This window comes from Nanorana parkeri, unplaced genomic scaffold (genome assembly GCF_000935625.1).
Source record: "Nanorana parkeri isolate BGI_ZX_2015 unplaced genomic scaffold, ASM93562v1 scaffold1271, whole genome shotgun sequence".
Taxonomy (NCBI): Eukaryota; Metazoa; Chordata; class Amphibia; order Anura; family Dicroglossidae; genus Nanorana; species Nanorana parkeri.
Window position 1 is genome coordinate 473,025 of NW_017307539.1, and position 21,487 is coordinate 494,511.

General features: G+C 37.4%; 1 protein-coding gene across 1 annotated transcript; it reads right to left on the bottom strand.

The window, feature by feature from the left end:
* Positions 1-2,718: 2,718 nt before the first annotated feature.
* Positions 2,719-16,962, bottom strand: FNDC7 (fibronectin type III domain containing 7). The gene is made up of 11 exons (XM_018568993.1): positions 16,761-16,962; positions 16,419-16,673; positions 15,578-15,838; positions 14,167-14,424; positions 11,744-11,998; positions 9,438-9,695; positions 8,410-8,664; positions 5,772-6,026; positions 4,263-4,523; positions 3,043-3,072; positions 2,719-2,750 (listed from the first exon to the last, which is right to left on the bottom strand). Exons 1-11 carry the CDS (start codon positions 16,945-16,947, stop codon positions 2,719-2,721), a joined length of 2,307 nt encoding a protein of 768 aa, XP_018424495.1. The 5' UTR covers positions 16,948-16,962.
* Positions 16,963-21,487: the final 4,525 nt, after the last annotated feature.

Genomic DNA, 21,487 nt, shown 5'->3' on the forward strand with positions numbered 1-21,487 from the left:
GCTCTTCCTGCAAGCTGCCTACAGCTCAAAAACTCCCTCTCTTGCTCTCACTGCATGAAACATGTTAGGTTTACAGGACTGAGCAATGCAATGGAGCCTGTTAGCCTTGAATCGCATACCCTTTCAGTGTAGCATGCACTGTGCACTACATCAAAGGGAGGTAATACAAGGGCATAGTACAGAGAGGTATGTTAGTAGTGTTGAAAGAAACCCAAGCTAGAAGAAATATGGAGGCAGTCATTCTTTACCTCTCCTAAAATTTTTAGTTGTCAATCTGATTTTACTTGTTGAATGCAAGTTCATGTCGGTGCCTCAAAATAAAGCCACAAGGTGCCACTAACATTTTCAGTCAAGGATCTTAACAACAGGAAAGTAAAACGTACTTTTTAGGCTTATAGGTTAAAATGATATTGCGCTTAACAAAATCATAAATGAAAAAAATCACAGGATGAGTATTTGATGTAGGTCCATTATTGTTTCTATTTGGAGTTGTGTGGTTAAAGTCCAATACTAATTTAGATTCCTTGAAGCACTGCAGCAAATAGGGTGTTCATGGTGGCCTGTTTACATTTGAGAACACAATGTCATATATTTGTAGGACTCTTATGCTTTAAAGATATTAAAGTCTTTCCATTCTCTCACAGGGGCATACTGTTCATTTATTCACCCAAGATATTGAATTTCTATTGGAGAGCAGAGGACTGTGGAAAGTCTGAGCACTTGAAATTAGCCAGTGGTGACTGGTGAGATGGACTAACTGTTAGGGAAGGTGCTGTTGTAAAAGCACAATCCCCTAGCAATCATTTTATTTCAGCAAAATGCAAAAAAATACGTTTTCCGTTAGTAATAGCTCTTTCTAGAGTTTAGCTCTTTCCTGAAGAACTTCCCCTATGAGTTTCTAAAAAAAAGTAAATTTTTTCCGACTACTTTAATCACTGAATTCTAACTAGTACCAACTGCAGTGTATCCATCAAGTGTGAAGACTAAAAAAACATTAACTGTATTGTATCTAATAATGTAATATTATATAAGAACAGTATATGAATTAATGGATTGTAACAAGTACCTATAAAGAGTGTTGGAGTTCTATTGGTTTAAAACAGGTAAGTTTAAATTCAGCAGAGCCTTTGGAGCATTTCCATATGTAAACAAGACCAAACAAATGTAACAGATAACAATGAACTGTCATTAATTGGAGCCATGTGAATGTCCGTAAAGAAATCGAGTCTAGATAGTCGTTTGCTTTTCACTGTCAGGTCAATTGCATCAGGAAAACAAATTCTGTATAAAAAATATATATATATGAATAATGCAACATCGGTAGACAGTAAATAATTTTTAGCTGATATACTTTTACATAAATAAAAGCTGAACACTTCTTGTAACATGAAAAATTGACAAGTTTATCTAGAGCTTGGGAATGGTTCAATATGCAGAGTAATTGTTCAATGAATTATAATGAAGGAAAGTGCACAAATTGCTGCAGAATTCAGAAGCCAAACAGTTTAGTCTAGAAGGCAGCAGGCATATCAATGTTAAACTCCAGGGGGGTGATTTACTAACCTAAACACACACACACACACCAGGTGTGTGTGATTTTCACACAGCAAAACGTATTTATCAACCAAAAAGTCTCTAAAAGCATATTTCCACTAATGCCATATATGGAAAAATCATGCACATGATGCATATATAATGCTGCTTCACAGTTTAGACAAAAATGGTTAGCTCATGCATTTACATTCCTGCATTCATCAACGCAAGCAACATAACGTAGAGCTAATTTACACCACATTACCTTGCAATTCATTGCAGGGCTTTGCACAACACACCTGCTGGGTGTGTACACACTACAAAGGTGTTTTGATTCCTCCCATAGATCATGCTGGGAGGGAACACACTACAGAGGTGTATACACGTTCGTGATGTGTTTAAAAGGTTAGTAAATCAACCCCCAGGTCTCCAAGCTATCATCTAAAAACATACAGGTATGTAAGGTGTTTTATCTGCCATCTAAAAACTTGTTATTTTGTTGCTGACCTTACTTTTTTTCTACTTCAGGTAAGGTTTGTTCAACTCTCCGCTCCAAGCTTGTGACTGGACTATGCCCATTCAGCAAAGCCTAACTGGCTTAGCATAATAATATTCCCTCGAATGACTACTGGTTTATATAGCTGAAGCAATTTTTCAGTTTGCTCTGGATAGGGTTCCAAGTCTGCAGCTACATTATCAGATCAACAGACTACCTCTGGCCTACTTTTGCTTCCTACATATAGGCAAAATGTCTGGACATGGACCCTACCTCTTGGAACCCATTCCTATTTGACTGCCTCTCATCTTGCCTCTCTAAAACACATTTGTATAATACTTCTACATTGCAAACATGTGATTCAACTGAAAGGAATAGAAATGACTGAAAAATGTGTAGCTTTTAATTGCCAGTTGGCTTTTGGGATCTGAACTTTGATAATAATTTACCTTTGCCTGTCCTAACTGTGTCTTTTTCATTGTTGGGCACTAGGCAACATAGGAAGTTAGATATTTTTTTTCAACAAGAGCCTTAATGAATAGATTCTGTTAATGTGCATATTTTCATAAGTAATAAAGTATGGTTTTAATATGTGAGGTCTTGTCAGCTTTATGAACATGCAGGATGTCTTATGCTAGTTCAGTACTATCCATTATTTTCTTACCTAACTGATAAAAGAAGAACTCATGTTATGTCACACTTCTTTTTCCTCTGTAGATCACTGTAAAATGAACACGAATGATTATTTGCTAAATCTATTGTTAAATAAACTAGAATGAAAGTAAAAAATAAAAAAAATACATAAATAAATACATAACTTCATAATGGGCTTTTTAAATAATGGTGGGTTGCAGTGGGGAACAAAATCAGGTTTGGGAACAAAGGTCCCTTTAATATCAAGCATGTGAGTGCACAAGAGTGCTGCTTTAATTATTTTGTATTGGAAAGACTGTATAATTGAAATCTGTTTTATATAGCACAGAAAAATGATAAATTAATTATCTATGCCTTACCCATTCCAAGAGAACTTCCTGAGCATGTCACTGGAAAAAAACAAAACCTGAATCAATATTTAGTAGGGATGTGTTCCAATAAATGTACAAATAAATTATAAAATAAATTAAAGTATTAATTACTTTAGTACCCCTTCACCATTTACAGATCAGTTTTTACTGTTTATAAAAATATAATACACACAAATGTATAAAGTATTTACATCTTTGTTTAAAAGGGTAACACAAGAGCTAACTAACTCAGATATGTGACACCAAATCAAAGAGACCTTTCATGTGCATTCACTACATATGGCAAATGTATGAAAGTTTTCAGATCCGGTGAAACCCTTTGGGGAAATGCACCCCTTTTTTTTGACCATTGTCACCAAGAGAATAAGTGAAAGAAAATCCAAAATTTTGAGTAGCCACTTCAATAGGGGGGACAGATACTGTAAGTATAATGCTGCTTTATTCACAGGTGCGTTCTTTTGCCATTTCTAAACATTTCCATGACAGGGTAAATTTAACCATTCCGTGCTCTATCCAAAACTTTAAAAAAAAGTGTTGGCTTAAAGAACACTTTTTTTTTTAATCAGATAGTATTTATTGACATTTTTTGGTTTTAAACAGGTACAAAAAACGTATGTAGAGAGCAAAAACATAGAAAACCATTGGAATACAGAAATAAACATAAAAGAACAAAAAATTAAACAACACTTTAAGCATCATTACCATGAACAAGCCTGTTAATAAAGCACATGATTTCCTACTTAGCAGGGTAACAATAATATAATAGGAAATGTTTTGAAAGTTCAATACTGCAAAAATGTAACACATACTGTACCTGTGTGTCTTACATGGGGCAGGATAAAGGTGACTTCTTTCCTTGTGGTTTAATCCAGTTTGTATGAAGGCAATCTGCTTATTTACCCTAGCATATTGAATGGACTCCAACAAACTCAGGTAATCATTCCTCAGAGTTTGGTACAATATAGCCTTTAATAGGTCACTTAATAAACAGATGTGGCATAGTTCTGTCATCTATTCTTAAGTGCCTAAAAAAGGCTACCTTTTACCAAGCAGTGTTCCAACAAAAGATGATTCATGAAGGTGTGTGGAGTTCTCTTAAAATGCAAAGTTAAAATTTCATTAAATAAGATTGCATTCTTAATCAAAACTGGTTTGTATCTAGTGATCTCTCAGTAGTTAATAGATCTAAGAGAAAAAGACATTCTTACCAGAATATATTTTTTTGGGGCAGAAAGATATTTGGGTATCTCCACCACTGACAGGAGATACCACCACAGTGTAGACATCCCCACATGGTATCTCTGTGACATCACAATAGCTGACACCGGTGAATGGGCTGCAGGTAAAATTTCCTTTAGAGCCATATATATTGACAGTGTAGTTTTCAGGTCCAGGGGAAACACGCCATGTGACACGGATTCCACTGTTTGACAGCCGGTACAGCTTGACTCCAGATGGACAGCACGCACCTAGAACACAAATACATAATTTAGTCTATAAATTCTAGATAACCAGATGGAAAATGTAATATGTTATACTCATGTTATCTTGGCAGGGTCATCTCAATAAAAAACAAAAATGTCATTTACTCTAGGTCCAGTAGAAAATTGGGCCCGCTAATGGTTTATATTTGTCATACTAAAAGAGCATTAAAGTTCCTATCACCTGTTTCCTGGTGGCCTAGGAAGATGACAAGTACACCATTATTTCAAGATGGATAGTGCTTACTTTTAGTTAATTAATTAATCATAACTTGAGGTGAAATGCAAAAAAAAAAAGAATCAGAATTAAAGAAGAAATCCAGGTAGGTAAAAAGTTAACCTTGCAGTGCGCCCCCCACCCCCCAATTTGCAAGGGTAAACTGCTCATTTTTTTCTAGGGGCTAGAATAAAAAAAGATATACTCACCTGATCCTCGGTCCTACAGCAGTGAGTGCTCACCTCTGTTCCCCTCTGCTCTGGCTGTAGTATGTGCCTCGGCATCCTCACGTCTAATACTGATTAATGGATTGCCTTAGACGTGATGACGTCAGCAGTCCATAGCCTTAGTGGCTGCGGGACTAGCCTAGCAGCCAGGCGGGACCTAGGATCAGGTAAGTATATTTTTTTTTTTTTGAGCCTCTAGACCAAAATGAGCAGTTAACTCCTGCAGGGCAGGGGTAGCCCTTTTGCAAGAGTTAACTTTTTACATCCCCAGATTTACTCTTTAATGATCAAGTAACCAAAAATCTAGATCCCAGAAAAAGGTAATACAACTTTCCTGTTAGATCTGCACACATCTTTAACTAGTGACCTACTAATAAAGTGGAATTCCAGGCCAATATATCAAAAACACAATAAATCTAGGTATGTTTTATTTACATATTTTTTCACATATCTTTAACATAATTAGGGCAGAACAGTACTCTGAGCCAATCAGAGTTTTATTCGCTTTCACAGTCCTTTCAGGGTAAAACAATTAACACATTAGAAGCACAGGTAAGTGACCTCATCAATATTCTGCTGCTTCTTCATTGTGAAATCACAAGCTAGATGAAGAGAAGTGACTATGGAAGCAACATTTCAGCAGCCATTGTTTCCTATAATAATATAGCCACTATTTGGTGGTTCGGGGTGCAATTGGCTTTAAGCACAACATTTACACAAATGACAAAGCATTTTATAATGGAAATATAGATAAACAACACAAAACACGTTTGATCATAGAAACTGACTTACTAGATGAATAGCCATGATATGTACACTGTGATGAAAGGCCGGTTTCACTGACTGCTTCTAAGGACACAGAGTAGCTTGTTCCGCAGGTGATACATCCCAGAAGGCAGTGGTCTTCCAGTGTGTGGCACTTTGCCCTTCCTTTAGTTGATTCCAGCATAGTGGTATATGTCTGTGCTCCAGCAGCGATGGACCAGCTGACATTTGTCACAGACTGTGTGACTTGCACTACACTTATATTTACTGGACAGCAGGGAGCTTTAATAAAGATTCATTAAAATCAGTTATACAATATTTTTATTCTCTTTGCTTAACATTTGCTTAGAATGACGATGAACAATTTTATATTATATATTTTTTCTTATTTTGGATATTAACAAAATACAGTCATGATTACCAATGGAAAATTTGCTGCTGAAGCAGTACGGTTGAGATAGTTACTCATGTATTATCCTCAGAGGGCAGAAGCACTATCAGCTGGAATATACAGTACATTTCTGTTTATACATGTCAAAAGATCCTCTTTAAAGGAAACCTGTATTAAAAGACACACATAGACTGTCATTGTTGACCTATCCCTCTAACAATTTGAGTTCCCTTGATGTCCTGATAATCTAATGGTTTCAATCAGGGCCAGATTTACATCACTAAAGCCTGAGGCCCACAATTTTTGGGACACAATGCAGCACCCCTTTGTTAGGATCACCCACTTCACAAAAGACATTTGTTAATATTTGTGGTCCTAATCTGGTTTAGAATATTAAAGTTAAAAATACATAAATAACAATATATACTGATGACCATACTTACTGATAATGGAGTCAACGGGGTTGATATACTAAAGGCACATAGGCTGTTCACTTTGCATGGGCATTTGCACTTTACATGGGAAGTTCCCCTTTAGTTTGGTTAATGAGGCAAAGCTCTGCTGACGTCCATCATCCAGTCATGTGCATTGCTTGATTGGGTATTTTTTGCAAAGTGAAATTTCACCACATTCACTATGCTAAAGGAAACTTCCCATGCAAAGTGCAAATTCCCTTGCAAAGTAAAAACAACCCTTTTGCTTTAATAAATCTACCCCAATGTGTGGCTAAAAATCATACACTTTGCTGCCTATAGGAACTTACTGTGCCTAAAGGTAAATCCTGCCCTGACTTCAATACTTTATGAACCACTGTGCCAAAACACAAAAGCTGATTAGAAGTTTTGATTTCCCTCTGACTATGCATGCTTGCTCAACATCAATGAGATATCAAGGCACCTAATATTATCACAAGAAGGACATCAAGCGGTGCCTTCATATTTCTCTCAGTACATCTTAACCTTAAAAATATTGATTTAGATTCAAGATAATGTGAATAAATAGTGAAAATTAGCAGTGTTATTCACAAAAGGGTGAATTTGGAGAAGGCAGGAGACGTGTACAATTTAGGACAGTATAACTGAAATGGAAAGTGAGCTGAATTGGAGAGTTTTTCCCAAATCAGCTATTTTGACCTAGATTGTTCACATCTCCAAACTCTTCACCCTTAAGTGAATAACCCTGTAAATGTTACTGTCATAAATCAGTCTAACTGTCACAGCATTAAAACAATATTATTTGGGAAAATAAGCAAATTACTAAAAGTAATAACTGAATAAAACTGTTTCTCATAATAAATGAAGTTCTTCTATAACTAACGTAATACCGTAATACTCTTAAATATCTGATACTAATGTTGAACCGTACTACTAAACGACTGCAAACAAGGCTAGGCCAGAGGCTGGAATGCACTCTGATGCTAAATGCATGTGCATGCACCACAAAGTAAGCATAAGAAGCCATAAAGGCTTTGCCTGGTCACTCATTCCAGCCTTGGCTACATGCAAAGTCTCTTCTGCCCAAAAAATTATTCCTCTCTCTCCTCCAGCAATTTTTTAATTTCTTTGTACATTGTATGGTGCATGCGCTGTACAGGGTACAAACTCAGCCCCATCTCTAAGATGCTGTGAATGGGTCAGGTGTCAGGGAAGATGTAACTCCCAGGGAGGATGTACTGTAACTCCTGTGCAAATGTACAGGAGTTGCATCATCAGAAGCCACCCAATGGCCAAAGAGGACTTCCGAGAACCCAGAAGTGTCAATCTGACAGCTGGAGAAGGACACACTTGTAAAGTAATGGCAAACCCAGAATGTACAAAGTGGCTTACTTCTGCTTTAAGGCACATAATACAGATACCCTTAATCCCCCCAACTCTAGAATTCTATGTAAATGCTTCTGCTCGTGTCATGCACCCTCAGTGCTTTTAATGCAATAAAATACAGTCTAATTTTAATTTTGCCATCCGTGCTGTTTGTTCCTAATGTTTTTTGACTACATGTGGACTGTCTGTGTTGTAATCTAGTAAGTAATTTCTCAGTGGATCTGTGCTCTAACGTGAAATTGTGGTATTTGTTTTACATAATAACCGAAAAGAGTAATATACCCTGAAATAGCCATCCTGCAAATAAATGGTCAACATGCAGTATTACCTGTACTTTCATAAACCTTCCTAACCTGGGATTCCCCAGGTAATACAGGTTATAAGCGATAGTTGGTGACTTGTAGATTGTTGTAGCAATTTTTAAGCACTAGGATGTCAGAACAAACTGAATTACCTGTTTCTAAAGGGACACTGTAGCTAGGCAGACTTGTTCCTTCAGAGGTGGAGGCCAACACATTAACCATATGCATTGATCCACATGGAAGTTTCTCCAGTGTGCATGAAGTGCCTGAGCTGGTGCAGTTCCACAATCCATTCTCTCCTCGTGCAGTCACTGTGTACTCGGCGCCACTGTTATTAGACTCCCAGGTAACCATAAAGCTGCTTGCATCAACTGGGTTGATATTTTTTATTTCAGGGCTACATGGAGCTGGAATTAGACAAATTGTTTAGTTTTTCACGAATATGTTTTTGGAGAAGACCTAGTTGAAGTAGACTTGCTATCCCTGTATGCTGTGTACTGGAATTTAGCAGGGAATATTTTAATTGTTAGAAAAGATTGCAATTACAAAAAAATGGCAGCAGTTATGACATCACTCAAAACACTTCACAGGCATTGAACAAACTGTTACTATAAATGTAAAAGAAAAGTTTGAAATGCTTTTCAGAATGTTCACAGCTAATAAGATGTTTCCTTTTTAGTAACATAAAATGAGAACCGCAGGCAAAATACAAACTGCGGAAATGTATATATGAAGTGAAAAGCCAAAAGTGAAGTGAAATTTGTCTGTATCTTTGCCATGCTTTCATATATACTATAATATGTATTCATATGTAATTCATATGTACAAGAGGCCTGTGTAAAAAAAATATATATTTTGCAATGTAGCAGGACAAGAGGTTTGCCTAAATCTTTCTAATTCTGTAAATTGCAATCAATCAACCAGGCACTACATAACATGCACATCAATGAGCTGTGAATGTAGGATTATGTCTTACTTGTTCGGCAATGACAGTGAGAACACAGAAAATAAAAACATCTGATATGGTAGATCAAAAACAGCTATTTTTGAGTAGACTGATTTGCATGGTCATTTAAACTAGCTACATTATTATACTACAATATATATATAAATATATATGTTATATAAAATTATATGCTATACTGTACATATCAATACATCAACAATGATATATACACACCTGTCTTCATGTACTTTGATGCGCAAGAGGTATTGCTGCCTCTGTTTTCACTGTAGGAGAAAACAGTTACATTGTATTGCATATTACACTGGAGGCCAGAGAGGGCACAGACTGTGGCGGTGTCATTACAGAGGATAACGGTGGACCCATCATCTGCTTTGGTCTCATACATTTCTGCACCTCGTACAGCAGACCAAACAATCTCCAGGGTATCCCCAGATACAAAGGCTGGGGTGATATCACTCGGGCAGCAAGGAGCTGTAGAATAAAAATATGTCAAATTTGGTGCTAAATTGCAAACAAAAAGGCATTAAGTACATTTAACATTTGCCAGTATCCATTTCTACTCTCACCCTTCAGCTGTCTGCAATTCCATCTTTTTACACTGTGCCTAGGGTACAAATTGTGCAATAGGGTACAAAAAGTACCATTCAGGAACTAGAATATGTTAATGTAAGCCAACCATTCTTAACCAGGGTTACATGGAACCCTGGGCTTCATATAGATGTCCTAGATGGCTGCTAGACATTCCATGAGCTGATTGAACTCCCATCTGCTCCTGGGCCAATGCTACTGGCAAAACCAGCAACACGACCCAATTGTCTTTTAAGCTTTCTGTAAGAAGGTAGTCTGACCACCACTGTAAGGGTTGCCTTTTTCCTACTAAACATCAATGTAAGGGGCATTTTCCCCATTGACCGCTGATGAATTGGTTTTAGTAAGAGTTCCTTGAGACCTGAAAATTAGGTTTATCTGGGGTACAAAGTTTGAAAGCCTAAACTTTACTAAAATAGCTGCAATCAGTAAGTTCTTACATGTGCTTCTAGGCACAGCAGCCTCTTTTTACCCTAGAAAAATTATGCAACCTGTCCAATTGTCACCTTGATGTTTGGTGTTCACCTGATGCTAACATGTTCTATTCTTACATGGTCAGACTCTCATACATTTCTCCTTGCATCAGTTAGAATGTGTAATAAACTTAATCAGTAACTTAAATCTTACCTGCGTTTGCTTTTTTGTGGCCAAGTAGCTGGTTTGATATAACCCCTTCACCACTCCCTAGCATGAGGTTTCCGCCGGTGACCCCAGTAACTCGTTATTTACAGAACTTTCCTTCACTCTCAGTTGCTGAACATAGCAGAAGAGGAGAGTGAAAGAAGGTTCATTAATGCTGCTGGTGAGGTCTAAATTGAAGTAAACCTGTTGCTTTGAACTGTGTTGGCAAACCACAGATTCACCATGAAGCTTAACTACAGGCAAATATTAAAAGCACTCTAAATTTCAGTTATGAACTAATTGTCAGGAAATGTGATTTTAAATGCATCCAACAGAAGTCTCTGAATTCTATTCTTATTTAATGAGCTTCTCATAATCTTCCATATGCAAGACCTTAAAATGAGATGCATGGAGAAGCAGTTTGAAATAGTCTCTAAGAAACTGCTTAGTTCTGTGAGTATACATACAAGAGGTGAGAGCAGAGGGGTGACCTCATCATTTTGCTGCTTTATCATTGGCTAACAACAGGGTAGAGACAGAGAGATGTGCAAGAAGTCCACCAGAGTAAAGCTGGCCATACACCTGTGGGCTGAACGAAAAAAATATTACAGATTCCTCGATCAATGCTTACGAGTGTTGATCGAGGAATCTCATGCTGTCTGCTGTCAGAATACCTGAACAGAGATTTACTGACCGGCTCCTTCATTTGGCTGATTGAGGGATGCCAGCCAAAAGGGTGGCCGGGCATTGCTCGAAATCTGGATGGTTCTGGCTGAATTTGCATGCTGACAAAAGCCAATTTTTAATCAAGTTTTATAGGTGAAGCCAGTACAAGAATTCTTATCCGAACACTCGTGTATTCAATCACATGCATGCAATAGTTGGATACAGCCAGCACCAATTTAGCATGGATGGGTGAATCAATGGATTTCTCTTGTTTAGCCCTATGGGCTGGACAAGAGAAATTCAAAGCATGTATGTCCAGCTTTAAAAAGGAGTATGTGTGATTTTTAAAATTAAGATCCTGAGATCATGCTTTTTTTACTGGATTCCCATTTTAATAATTGATATAATTGATATTCAGTAAAAGAAAAACATATGGTACATCATAAACATTGTATTTGTTACATTGATAAAATATTGAAAGTAACATAAACAACATGTTCACTATTTTAAAAGCTCTTAAATATGCCAAAGTATTTTTGGCACATTTTGTTGTTAATGCAACCAAGGCTTTTCTATTAAAAAATTATAAGCTTATGTTGTGCTTTCAAACAAAAATATACCTGTCTTGATGTACATCTGCTTACCTGTAGTATAGTTCAGGAGCTCACCCAGAGGGCTTTGCCCTGCCTTGCTATATGCAAAGACACTCATAAAATAGATGAACCCACATTCAGATGGAAAATAACAAGGAGACTGGGATGTATTGCAGTGAACTTCAAAACCGTCATCACTCTTCACAAATACAACATAATAATCAGAGAGATTTCCATGGGACCATGACACAGTGAGATTCCCAGGATTGTCCTCCACAACTGTGATCCCACTAGGTGCACACGGAACTGAGAATAAAAATGAATTACTATAAATCCAGTGTAATAACGTTAAATGTACAAATTAGACATGTAAATGCTCCAAAAATTCATTTAATTTTGGATCGATTCCATTTTCGATCATACTTTAGAACCGAAATTCAGATCGATTCAAATTTTTCGTTTTCCATTCGAATCAATTCGGCTGGGTTTCTTTAATTAAAATGTACTTAATTTTTGGGGGAGATTTTTCTGGTCAATTTTAGTTCTGCACTGGTCATCTTAGTCTGTACTGGTCATTTTAGTCCGTACAAGTTATCTTAGTCGGTTTGGTTATCTTAGTCCGTACTGGTTATCTTAGTCCGTACTGGTCATCTTACTCCGTACTGGACATTTTAGTCCGTACTGGACATTTTAGTCCGTACTGGACATCTTAGTCTGTACTGGTCCTCTTACTCCGTACTGGACATTTTAGCCTGTACTGCTCATCTTAGTCTGTACTGGTCATCTTAGTCCGTGCTGGTCATCTTAGTCCGTGCTGGTCATCTTAGTCCGTGCTGGTCATCTTAGTCCGTGCTGGTCATCTTAGTCCGTGCTGGTCATCTTAGTCCGTACTGGTCATCTTAGTCCGTACTGGTCATCTTAGTCCGTACTGGTCATCTTAGTCCATACTGGTTATTAGAACTGGGATTTTGGAAATTCTGAAAACAAATTTGGATTTGTTTGAATTCGGATTCAATCGAATTCCGAAATTCTGATGCATCTAAAAGTCTGAATTTAAAGATAAATTTGTCTAAATTTCAATTCTGAACAAAACGAAACTTACATGTCCTGACTGAGGTAGATAGTGGTGGAGCACTGGGCCCAAAGGTATGAGTGATTTGAAGTAAAATTTACTAACTGGCTAAATTTTGCTCTATATTGATATTGTTTGACACAAATTGTATGTTTTATATGATTTTGTTTTTCATTACAGTTTTTTATGTTGTTTTGTTTCTTAACCCTGACAAAGGGGGAGTTGTGAGCCCATGAAACGTGTTGGATATTTTCTATGGACTTTTTGTCAAGATTAATAAAGGTTTACTGGACTAACTATATGTTTGTGATGCTCTCATTCTTCTGATGTCTTAATGACAGAATTAACATATTCTGAACAGAGCATAAGTTTTTTTGAAGATTTTGTTCCAAAGGAACAAAAGGATAGATCTAAAGTAAGAACTAAGTTTATATTTTATTCTTTCGAGCAAACTCTAGGAAGGGGCTAATTTCAAATTTATATGCTATATTGCTGGATAAATTCTTACAGAAATTTCCGCTAAAGTGTAGGCGTAGTTGGAAATTAGACATAGGGAGGTTAGAAGAAGAGATATGGGAGGTGATTAAGAGGTCAGTAAAAAGGGTATCTTTATCTGCTACTCAGAGTGATTCAACTGAATATTCTTCACCGAACCTATGAGACCTGAATTTCTTTTTAGGCTTAATATTAGATCTGATTCAAAATGCCTTAGATGTGGGGCAGAGCCAGGCTCATTGATACATCTGCTTTGGCGGTGTCTGAAATTAGTAAGATACTGGGAATCTATATGAAGTTCTACAAATGTAGTTTTTTTGGGGTCAATATTCCTGCCACTCCTTTGGCATGTATTTTTGGTGTTTTTGAATGTTCTGATTGGGAGCGCTATAAGATGTTAGCTGTACAAAGAGCTTTATTTGCGGTCCGTCGGGTCCTTGTACTTAAATGGGCGGAGGTGTCTCCCCAGTCCAAAGAGGAATGGGTGATATAAATGAACCGTTTGCTTGACCTGGAAAAATATACTTTTCAACATAGGGGAATGTCGGAGAGATTTTTTAGAATTTGGGGTAAATGGTTATCATCTACCTATTATTCTATTCCCTTATACCTCTCTCTATCTATATAATTCTGTATAGTGTTATGATAATTCATATAATAATATCAAAGAAGATGAATGTTAGAGTCTGTTTAATGCTGTTTATGTTATTGCTTATTTATTAGTGTATCTGTTTTTTCTTTTTCTTTGTTATTGGTAAAGATTTAAGAAAAAGTATCTGATTTTAAAAAAAACCCTCCTCTTTATCCCATTCCCAGGTATTCTCACTTTTTCTAATCTTGGCAAATCTACTTAAGCAAAAAGCATTAGACGTGTCTTCTAATCTCTACTCTTTTAGCAACAACACACCTGATAACAGAGTCCAAGTTTTTGGTGACAGAGTAGATCCTGCTTCATTTGTAGCTACCAGGGACACTGCGTATTCTATCCCACATTGTAAAGAAGAGATTGTGCATGGAGGCACAGACATTGTACAGTTAATACTGGTCTCTCCTCCATAAAGAAGTACAGTGTAGTTAGAAGAGGCATCAGCTTCAGCTACAGAGAATGTGGCTTCCAGAGCTCCACTGTTGAAAGCAATCTGTACATCTGAGGGAGCAGCTGGGCCTGAAATATAGTAATACAATTAATACACATATACAAGTTACCATACCTCCTACTGCAAATGATTGAGGAGCTGTAAGGCCATAACAATTAAAATATTGCATAAGTTAAGTTCATGGAGCATCTCAGTGAATCCAAATATTCCTAATAGTTTATTAGTAAGGGGATAACTTGTAGAAACCTGCAGATTGACAGCCAGAGACTGAAAATGTATGCACACACACTATGACAGACTGATATAGCTTGGCAGACAGATGGAAAGACAGACCTCATTATATACACACAGCTTTCAACAGCTTATTAAACCTCATTCACCAATAGCACAAGCCACATGCACATCAACTGAACCCCTACCCTGGGTCAAGCAGGGCCTCTCAAGGACAAGGAGAGGGCTAAGGAAGATTCTTTACAGACACAACAGAGGAAGAAAGTGTCCACGGTTTGCAGATCTATCTAGCAACCATTTTGTGAAAGGCTGCATGTCAATGTAATGCAGTGCTTTCCTCAAACAAATGGCTAGGGACTAAGCCAGGAATGACTGTTGTATGTGTGATACCATTATAGGTTGTTCTGAGTACACAGATCTAAATGGGAAATGCTCACAGAAGATGTTACATTTCTAATGATTGAGTATAGACATCTGCATTGTCTCACACCAGCTTACAAGGTACTTCGTCTTTGCTCTTCTATTGGTTTTGCAATATTGCTTGTAAGGCCTAGATTACATTTTTTTTTATTTTTGGCAAGTTAAAGTGAACCTAAATACTTCTATGCCACTGAAACACTTACTGTATTTGTCTCATTTCCAGACTGCTTCTGTCCTCCAGAGCATAAGTATCGGTCATGTGATCTCTGCCAGAATTTGGGTACACCCACTGACTAAGCAGCATTGCCTTAATATCACACTTTGGCATTGCTCACATGACTGACACTGGAAAGCAGAAAAATGATTGTAGTTTAGGGAGACAAGTAGGTATTTCAGCTTTAATTTTAGATTTTATTTGCAGCACTTAGGGGGGTGTCTTTATCTAGGTAGAGTACATAGGTATAGGTCTGCTGTGAACCAAACAAATTTGTAGACGTGGTAAAATCTGCATCATCCAACTACAAACACGTTAAAGGAAAAAACACAGTGCTATTACTGTGCGTTACTTACGTGTAATCTGACTGTAGGTGGTGTCATCTCCTGGTATTCCATTTGCATCCCAGGCATGAACTTTGATAGTATAAATGGTGCCTGGGTCCAGAGAGGTGAAGTTTAAGGATAAAGACATTGTGTTCTGGTTCCACCTGGTGCCAGATCCATCTGATCTCATAACAGAAACGGAGTACAGCACAGCTGAAGCGACAGGCTGCCAACTAACGCTCACAGAGTCACTGCTAAAGGATTCCACGGTGACAAATGCAGCTGCCAAAACTTAAGTAAGAAAGACACTTTTTAAGTGACACACTAGACGTGAAAATGATGCACATATTTATCTTATGTCAGACTTAGTAGTCATAGCACTTATATTTTGAGATATAAATCAGGGGTGTCCCTAGCCTTTTTGCTACACAATCAGTGGGGGGTGGTTGCTGGTGGAGACTCAATGGTTGCCAAAAGCTCAGTGGGACGCCCTTGCCTGCTGCCCCTTTTCTGGCAAGCGTGTCCCAGCTGGGCTGAGAGATGTGTATGGCCCTTACACATCTCCCCACCTGGTTCTTAGTAACCTGGGGAGCTCTGGTGGGGGCGGCGGGCACACTGCAAACCTTAGTCTACTAAAAAAAAGGTGGTTTTGATTTTATTTGGGGAGATCCTTAACAATTTCCTGTCCTGACAGGAAGGGAGGGAAAATCTTGCTAACTTTGTCCCAGATGCCAATAATACCTGATGTAGGCTTTAATCCTTCATCACACTATCCCAAATAAATAAAATAAAATAAAAGTTTAGGAAGTTTGGCTTACATATTTCCTTTTACACTTTTTTAGAGTATCTTTTGTTGTTAGAAATATCTTACCAGTTTTTGCCCATTTAGGAGGAGAAGGTTGGCTTTTTCCAGCTGAATTGATGGATCTCACAGTAATTTTGTAGGTGGTAGCAGCTTGTAGGCCTGTAACTGTTCCTGGGGAGCTTGTGACAATAGATTCAAAGAACTGTGTTCCAGCCCGCGCAATCACTTGATAGCTTGTAGCACCTGCCACCTCTGCCCATTCCACAGTAATACTATTGCTCAGCTTTGAATATGCCTGATCAATAACGGGTACCTCAGGAGCTATATAAGAGTGAACAATAAAAAGTAAGACAGGTCCCGAAATTAATTACTAATAGTGCCTTAAATAGGTATAAGAAACCCACTAACCTGTCAGTTGAAGGGTCTGAGCTTGAACCATAATAATGCCATCTTTGTCCATGGCTTCCACCAATACTGTATAGTTAGTATTTGGCAAGAGTGTGTTTATTGTTCCTATTACAGTGGCTGGATTATATACTGCAAATGAAGACTGGCCTACTGATAAATAAGGGGATGTTGTGATTTTATATGACATGGCACCTGTAACTTTAGACCACCGGACATATATGCTTCTGGATGTGACATCATATGTGGATATTGAGAAATCTGCAAGAAACGCAAATACAGATGGATTATTGTGATTCATTTACTTCTAGAGCTTTTTGTCAGCATAATTGGTTTAACTGTCCTGCCAAATCTCATGTCCAATCTATTACTGTACACTAGCAGAAATTTAGGGATGTGCCACAGTGGTGCAATGATGATGCTTCCACCTATCATGCATGGGAATATTAATATACAAGGATTCACAGTGACCTAGTGGTTTGCACTGTGGTTTTTTTAGTACTGTAGTCTGATGTGCAATTCCCATCAGAAAGACTTTCTGTATGGAACTTGTATTGTTTACCCATGTTTGTGTGGGTACTGTGGGTTATGTATTAAATCCAAAACATGTAGCTTGTTATCAATACTATCCATAGTTTGTATGTAACTTTTTGACCTTGGGGGGGACTGACCTGAAACATTCTGAGATTCTGTACTGTGATATTCATTATATACAGTACATATATCTAGATATATATCTACATAGATATATATCTATATCTATCTAGATATACAGTATACATATGTATATAGATAGATAGATAGATAGATAGATAGATAGATAGATAGATAGATAGATAGATAGATGTATATATCTATCTATATACATATATAAATATATCATAAATAAATAAAAACAAACAACTATGCAGGTGTTATATAAGATTTTAGTAACAATGATCTCAAATGCTAATATATTATAATTAAATATAATATTAGACAGATATGTCTAGAAATGGTGGATTGACATAACTATTAGCAGCTGCTTTGGATAAAAGGAATAGCTACTAAAGATGGTAATTTGAGAGTTACTTTAGCTTAAAGGGAAAGTATAGTATATTTTCATGGAGTATATATATTTTGAGTTAATTTAGCAATGTTTACCTTTGACATATTTTTAAATGCTTGTCCTTCCATATTTTTCTTAGTGTATTTGGTAGGCAAGTTACTAGAGTGAGCAAACACTCATTTTTCAGTCACTATGCTTCCATAGTTAACAACTGTTGGGTAAAGATATCAGCTACATCGGGAGTACATTGTTTTCAATGTTTTCTTTGGGAGAAGGACAAGGAAACTGGGCCATTATGTAACACTGCAAACGACTAGGTTTTTAAAAAGACAAGGGAAAAGTGAAATCATTTTTGAAAAGCCCTCCCTGCTCCCCACAACCCACTGACACTCTCCTTTCCAGTTATCCCTTTTCATTTCGGCTTCCACAGCCAGTACACAATACCCTGGTCTTCTAGTTATGAAAGAGCATCTGACTTCCACCCATGTAACAGTGCTCGGGTCTAGCGGTCAATGGGTTCAAGCACTGTGATATGGAGGTGACATCACTAAAACCTCTGCGTCGCAACACCAGCCAACATCTGGTATTTTGGTTCCACTTGGGATTGAGGTGTGAGCAATGGAGGTATCGCTGAAAAGGTAAGTACAGTGAGTTGGAGGGGGAGCTTTCCAATTACACTGGTTCAGTGGGAGGACTTTTCAAAACGTGCTATTTCTTCGTCAGAACATTCAATGCATGGACTTGACGAAAACGATATTTCACTCGATTGCCATGCCAAAGTTCGAATTCGGGATGAACGGAAACACTGTAATGTTAATTTTCCAGGCACATGCATATTACTTACATTATGCTTTACAGGTCAGGAACCACATTCACATTTAAAAAATGTTTTGTTAGTTCGAGAAAATGTATCCATCCTTCAATGAAAAAACTCGACTGTTGAGTTGTATTTAATAAAGAGTATCTATGGTCAAAAACTAAAAATAAATGAATTTCTATATTGAATTTCCATCAGTTCTATCCCATTCCTAGGAACCATATTGATTTAGATGTTTATTGAAGATGGCCTAAGCATGTACTTCCTCGATGCAGTGACACAATTTCTCTCAGCCCTGTAAATATGCACTTCCTGGTGTCACAACTCACACAGTCTGCCTTTTGAACTACAACTCAACGTCTGAACATTGTAACATTATCATTGCTTGATAAAAGCAATACATTATGGGATATGTAGTCTTGAGAAATTAAGATTGCATCATGTCAAGCAGCAGGGAAAGAGACCCAAAGAGCTCTGGGAATCCAGGAAGTTGGTGAAAGTGATGGGCAGACAGAAGGCAGCACTCACTACATAAGTGAGGTTTTTTTATGGTAAGCTTTGATTACATTACAGATACATGAACAGATATCTATATCTACAGCTCTACCTGTTACAATGTTGATGTTATAACAGGATAGTATATGCTGTGATTTTATAACGCCTTTAAGTTTGTTCTGTTGTAGAATAAAGGAGCGCACAAGATGTTTCAGTATTATGTGTCACAAGCCTATCAAGTTTCATCATTGCATGCAGCTTTAAAAAGGTTGAAAAATAGAAGGATAAAGAGGTAAAAAGGTAAAAGTAGAGTAAAGGAGACAACGTTTGGAATAAACATGTAAAAATTATATTTCAACTTTCCTTTTACAGATCAATACATAAGAGGTTTTACATTAGTAACAAGATGTACCTGTGTCAGCTGAAGCCATCTGTAGGATACAAAATATAAGGAGAGCACATTAAAAATGACATCATAACAAATTTGACATTAAATATTATACTTATAAATTAATTTTTGCACAAATGCGCTATGAACTCACCTAAAATGAATTCCAATTACCTATTTCTTGGTAGACTCCATCAGGTTCAGCTCTCAGCTGGCTTGTCAAACTTCCTTCCAGTACCTTGGTTTCACAACCCTGTTCCCTGCACCTTTAAAGCAGAACTCCAGGCACAGAAATGTACATCAATACTTAAGAAAAAGGTGACCTTTTTTAAGGTGTGTTAAATGTGAAGATCAGTCCTGTTTGCGGTACAATTAATTCATCTGTATAATACAGCCAGTACTGTACTTCTGGATGCTTCTGGAGCTATGGGTCTCATACAGGGAAGAGTTTGTGTCATGTGTCCAACCCGCCTCTCCCCTTGGCCGTTCACAGAGCACCTTGTATTCTACGCATCATTCACAGAATACACGGCATTCTGTGAATAGGCAAGGGGAGAGGAGGGGGCGGACAAACAACACCAAGACTAGCCATACACATGAAGATTTATTTTGTTCAGCCTGCAGGCTGGATTCCCACATCCAGGCTAAACAGCATAGAAGGAAGAATCTCTACTGCTATCCCAACAGTGATGTTTGGCCAACAACTTTTTAAACGGCTCAGTCGCTTTCAAACTGACTGCGGGTGGTGCTGAAAGAGCCACCTACAGCTCCCATTTCTGCTGATTCAGCAGGGATTGGCTAAAAATTAAGCATTGTATGGCTAGTTTTATCCGTCTGTGTAAGAGAGCCTCAGCTCTCATAGCCGCAGCGGGAAGAAGTAAAGCGCTTGCTGTATTTGAAAAAAATTAGTTGTCAAGTAAACAGAACCAGTTTGCACATTTAATACACCCGACAAGGGGTCATTTTTGCCCTGAGGAATTTATATAGATGTCTGTGCCTGAATGAATGCTTTAAAAACTCCTTGTTTGGCTTTTTAGGAGTTTTAAATTGTAGAAAGCCTTGTTGTATAACCATAATAGTAAGTGTAAGGCCATCTTGTAGGTCCTTTCAAAGAACTCACATATGTATGCACAAACACACATTGGTCCATTCATAACCAATATTATATAATATAAGTGTGTATGTATATATATATATATATATATATATATATATATATATATATATATATATATATGTTACATATTACAAGGTGTTATCTAAGGCAATATAAAAACCTCATCTCTACCACCATATGGTGGTGCCTCCTCTGGCCAGGTTCTTTTATCATGGAAGCAATGCTGCTGCTCTTAGCTGTCCTTAGAGGCAAACATTATGCTGAATTCTTTTTAGAACTCATTCATATCCAATGAGAAGTGTACTTCCACCAATATAACTCCAGTGACTCTGACCTGATCAGGGAACTGTTTTACAAGGCCAAATAGCTGTTTTTGAAACAACTGAACCGATATGTCTGGCACAAACATACATTATGCTGAAATGATATTGTGTTGGTGTGATCTTCTGGGTAAAATATTTTCTGCATACTTCCCAACTGTCCTTCATTTGGAACCAAATCTCTGTCACTCCTTCCTCCTCAGTTGTCTCTCTATTTGGTCTGATGTACAGATATCTATGAAAATGTACTATTTAACTACAAAAAGTGTTTGCTATTGTGAAAGGCTAGTATAAAGGAAAAGTAATGGTGAAAAAGAAAAATTCTTAGTTTAGCCAATTATTTTTGGCATATAGATTTTTAATGGTCCTCATAACTAGGGGCATGGCAGAGGTATGTCCATTGCCTAAATACATTTGTGCTGGAAGCTGACCCTCTTTCTCATCTCAGAAAATTGGAAGGTATGTTTTTGGGATTATGTTTTTAAACATGTACAGCAGTGATGTCAGCAGTGATGTCATGTTCCGTGTATAATATTTACACTGAA

What these genes read in the sequence shown, in the direction of transcription:
- FNDC7 (XM_018568993.1), bottom strand. Translation starts at nt 16,947, where the DNA reads ATGTCATATAAAATCACAACATCCCCTTATTTATCAGTAGGCCAGTCT. An exon ending in AACTTGGACTCTGTTATCAG is followed by an intron (nt 11,999 to 14,166) that starts GTGTGTTGTTGC and finishes TTTTATTCTCAG; the next exon opens with TTCCGTGTGCACCTAGTGGG. An exon ending in AGGAAGTTCTCTTGGAATGG is followed by an intron (nt 2,751 to 3,042) that starts GTAAGGCATAGA and finishes TTCATTTTACAG; the next exon opens with TGATCTACAGAGGAAAAAGA.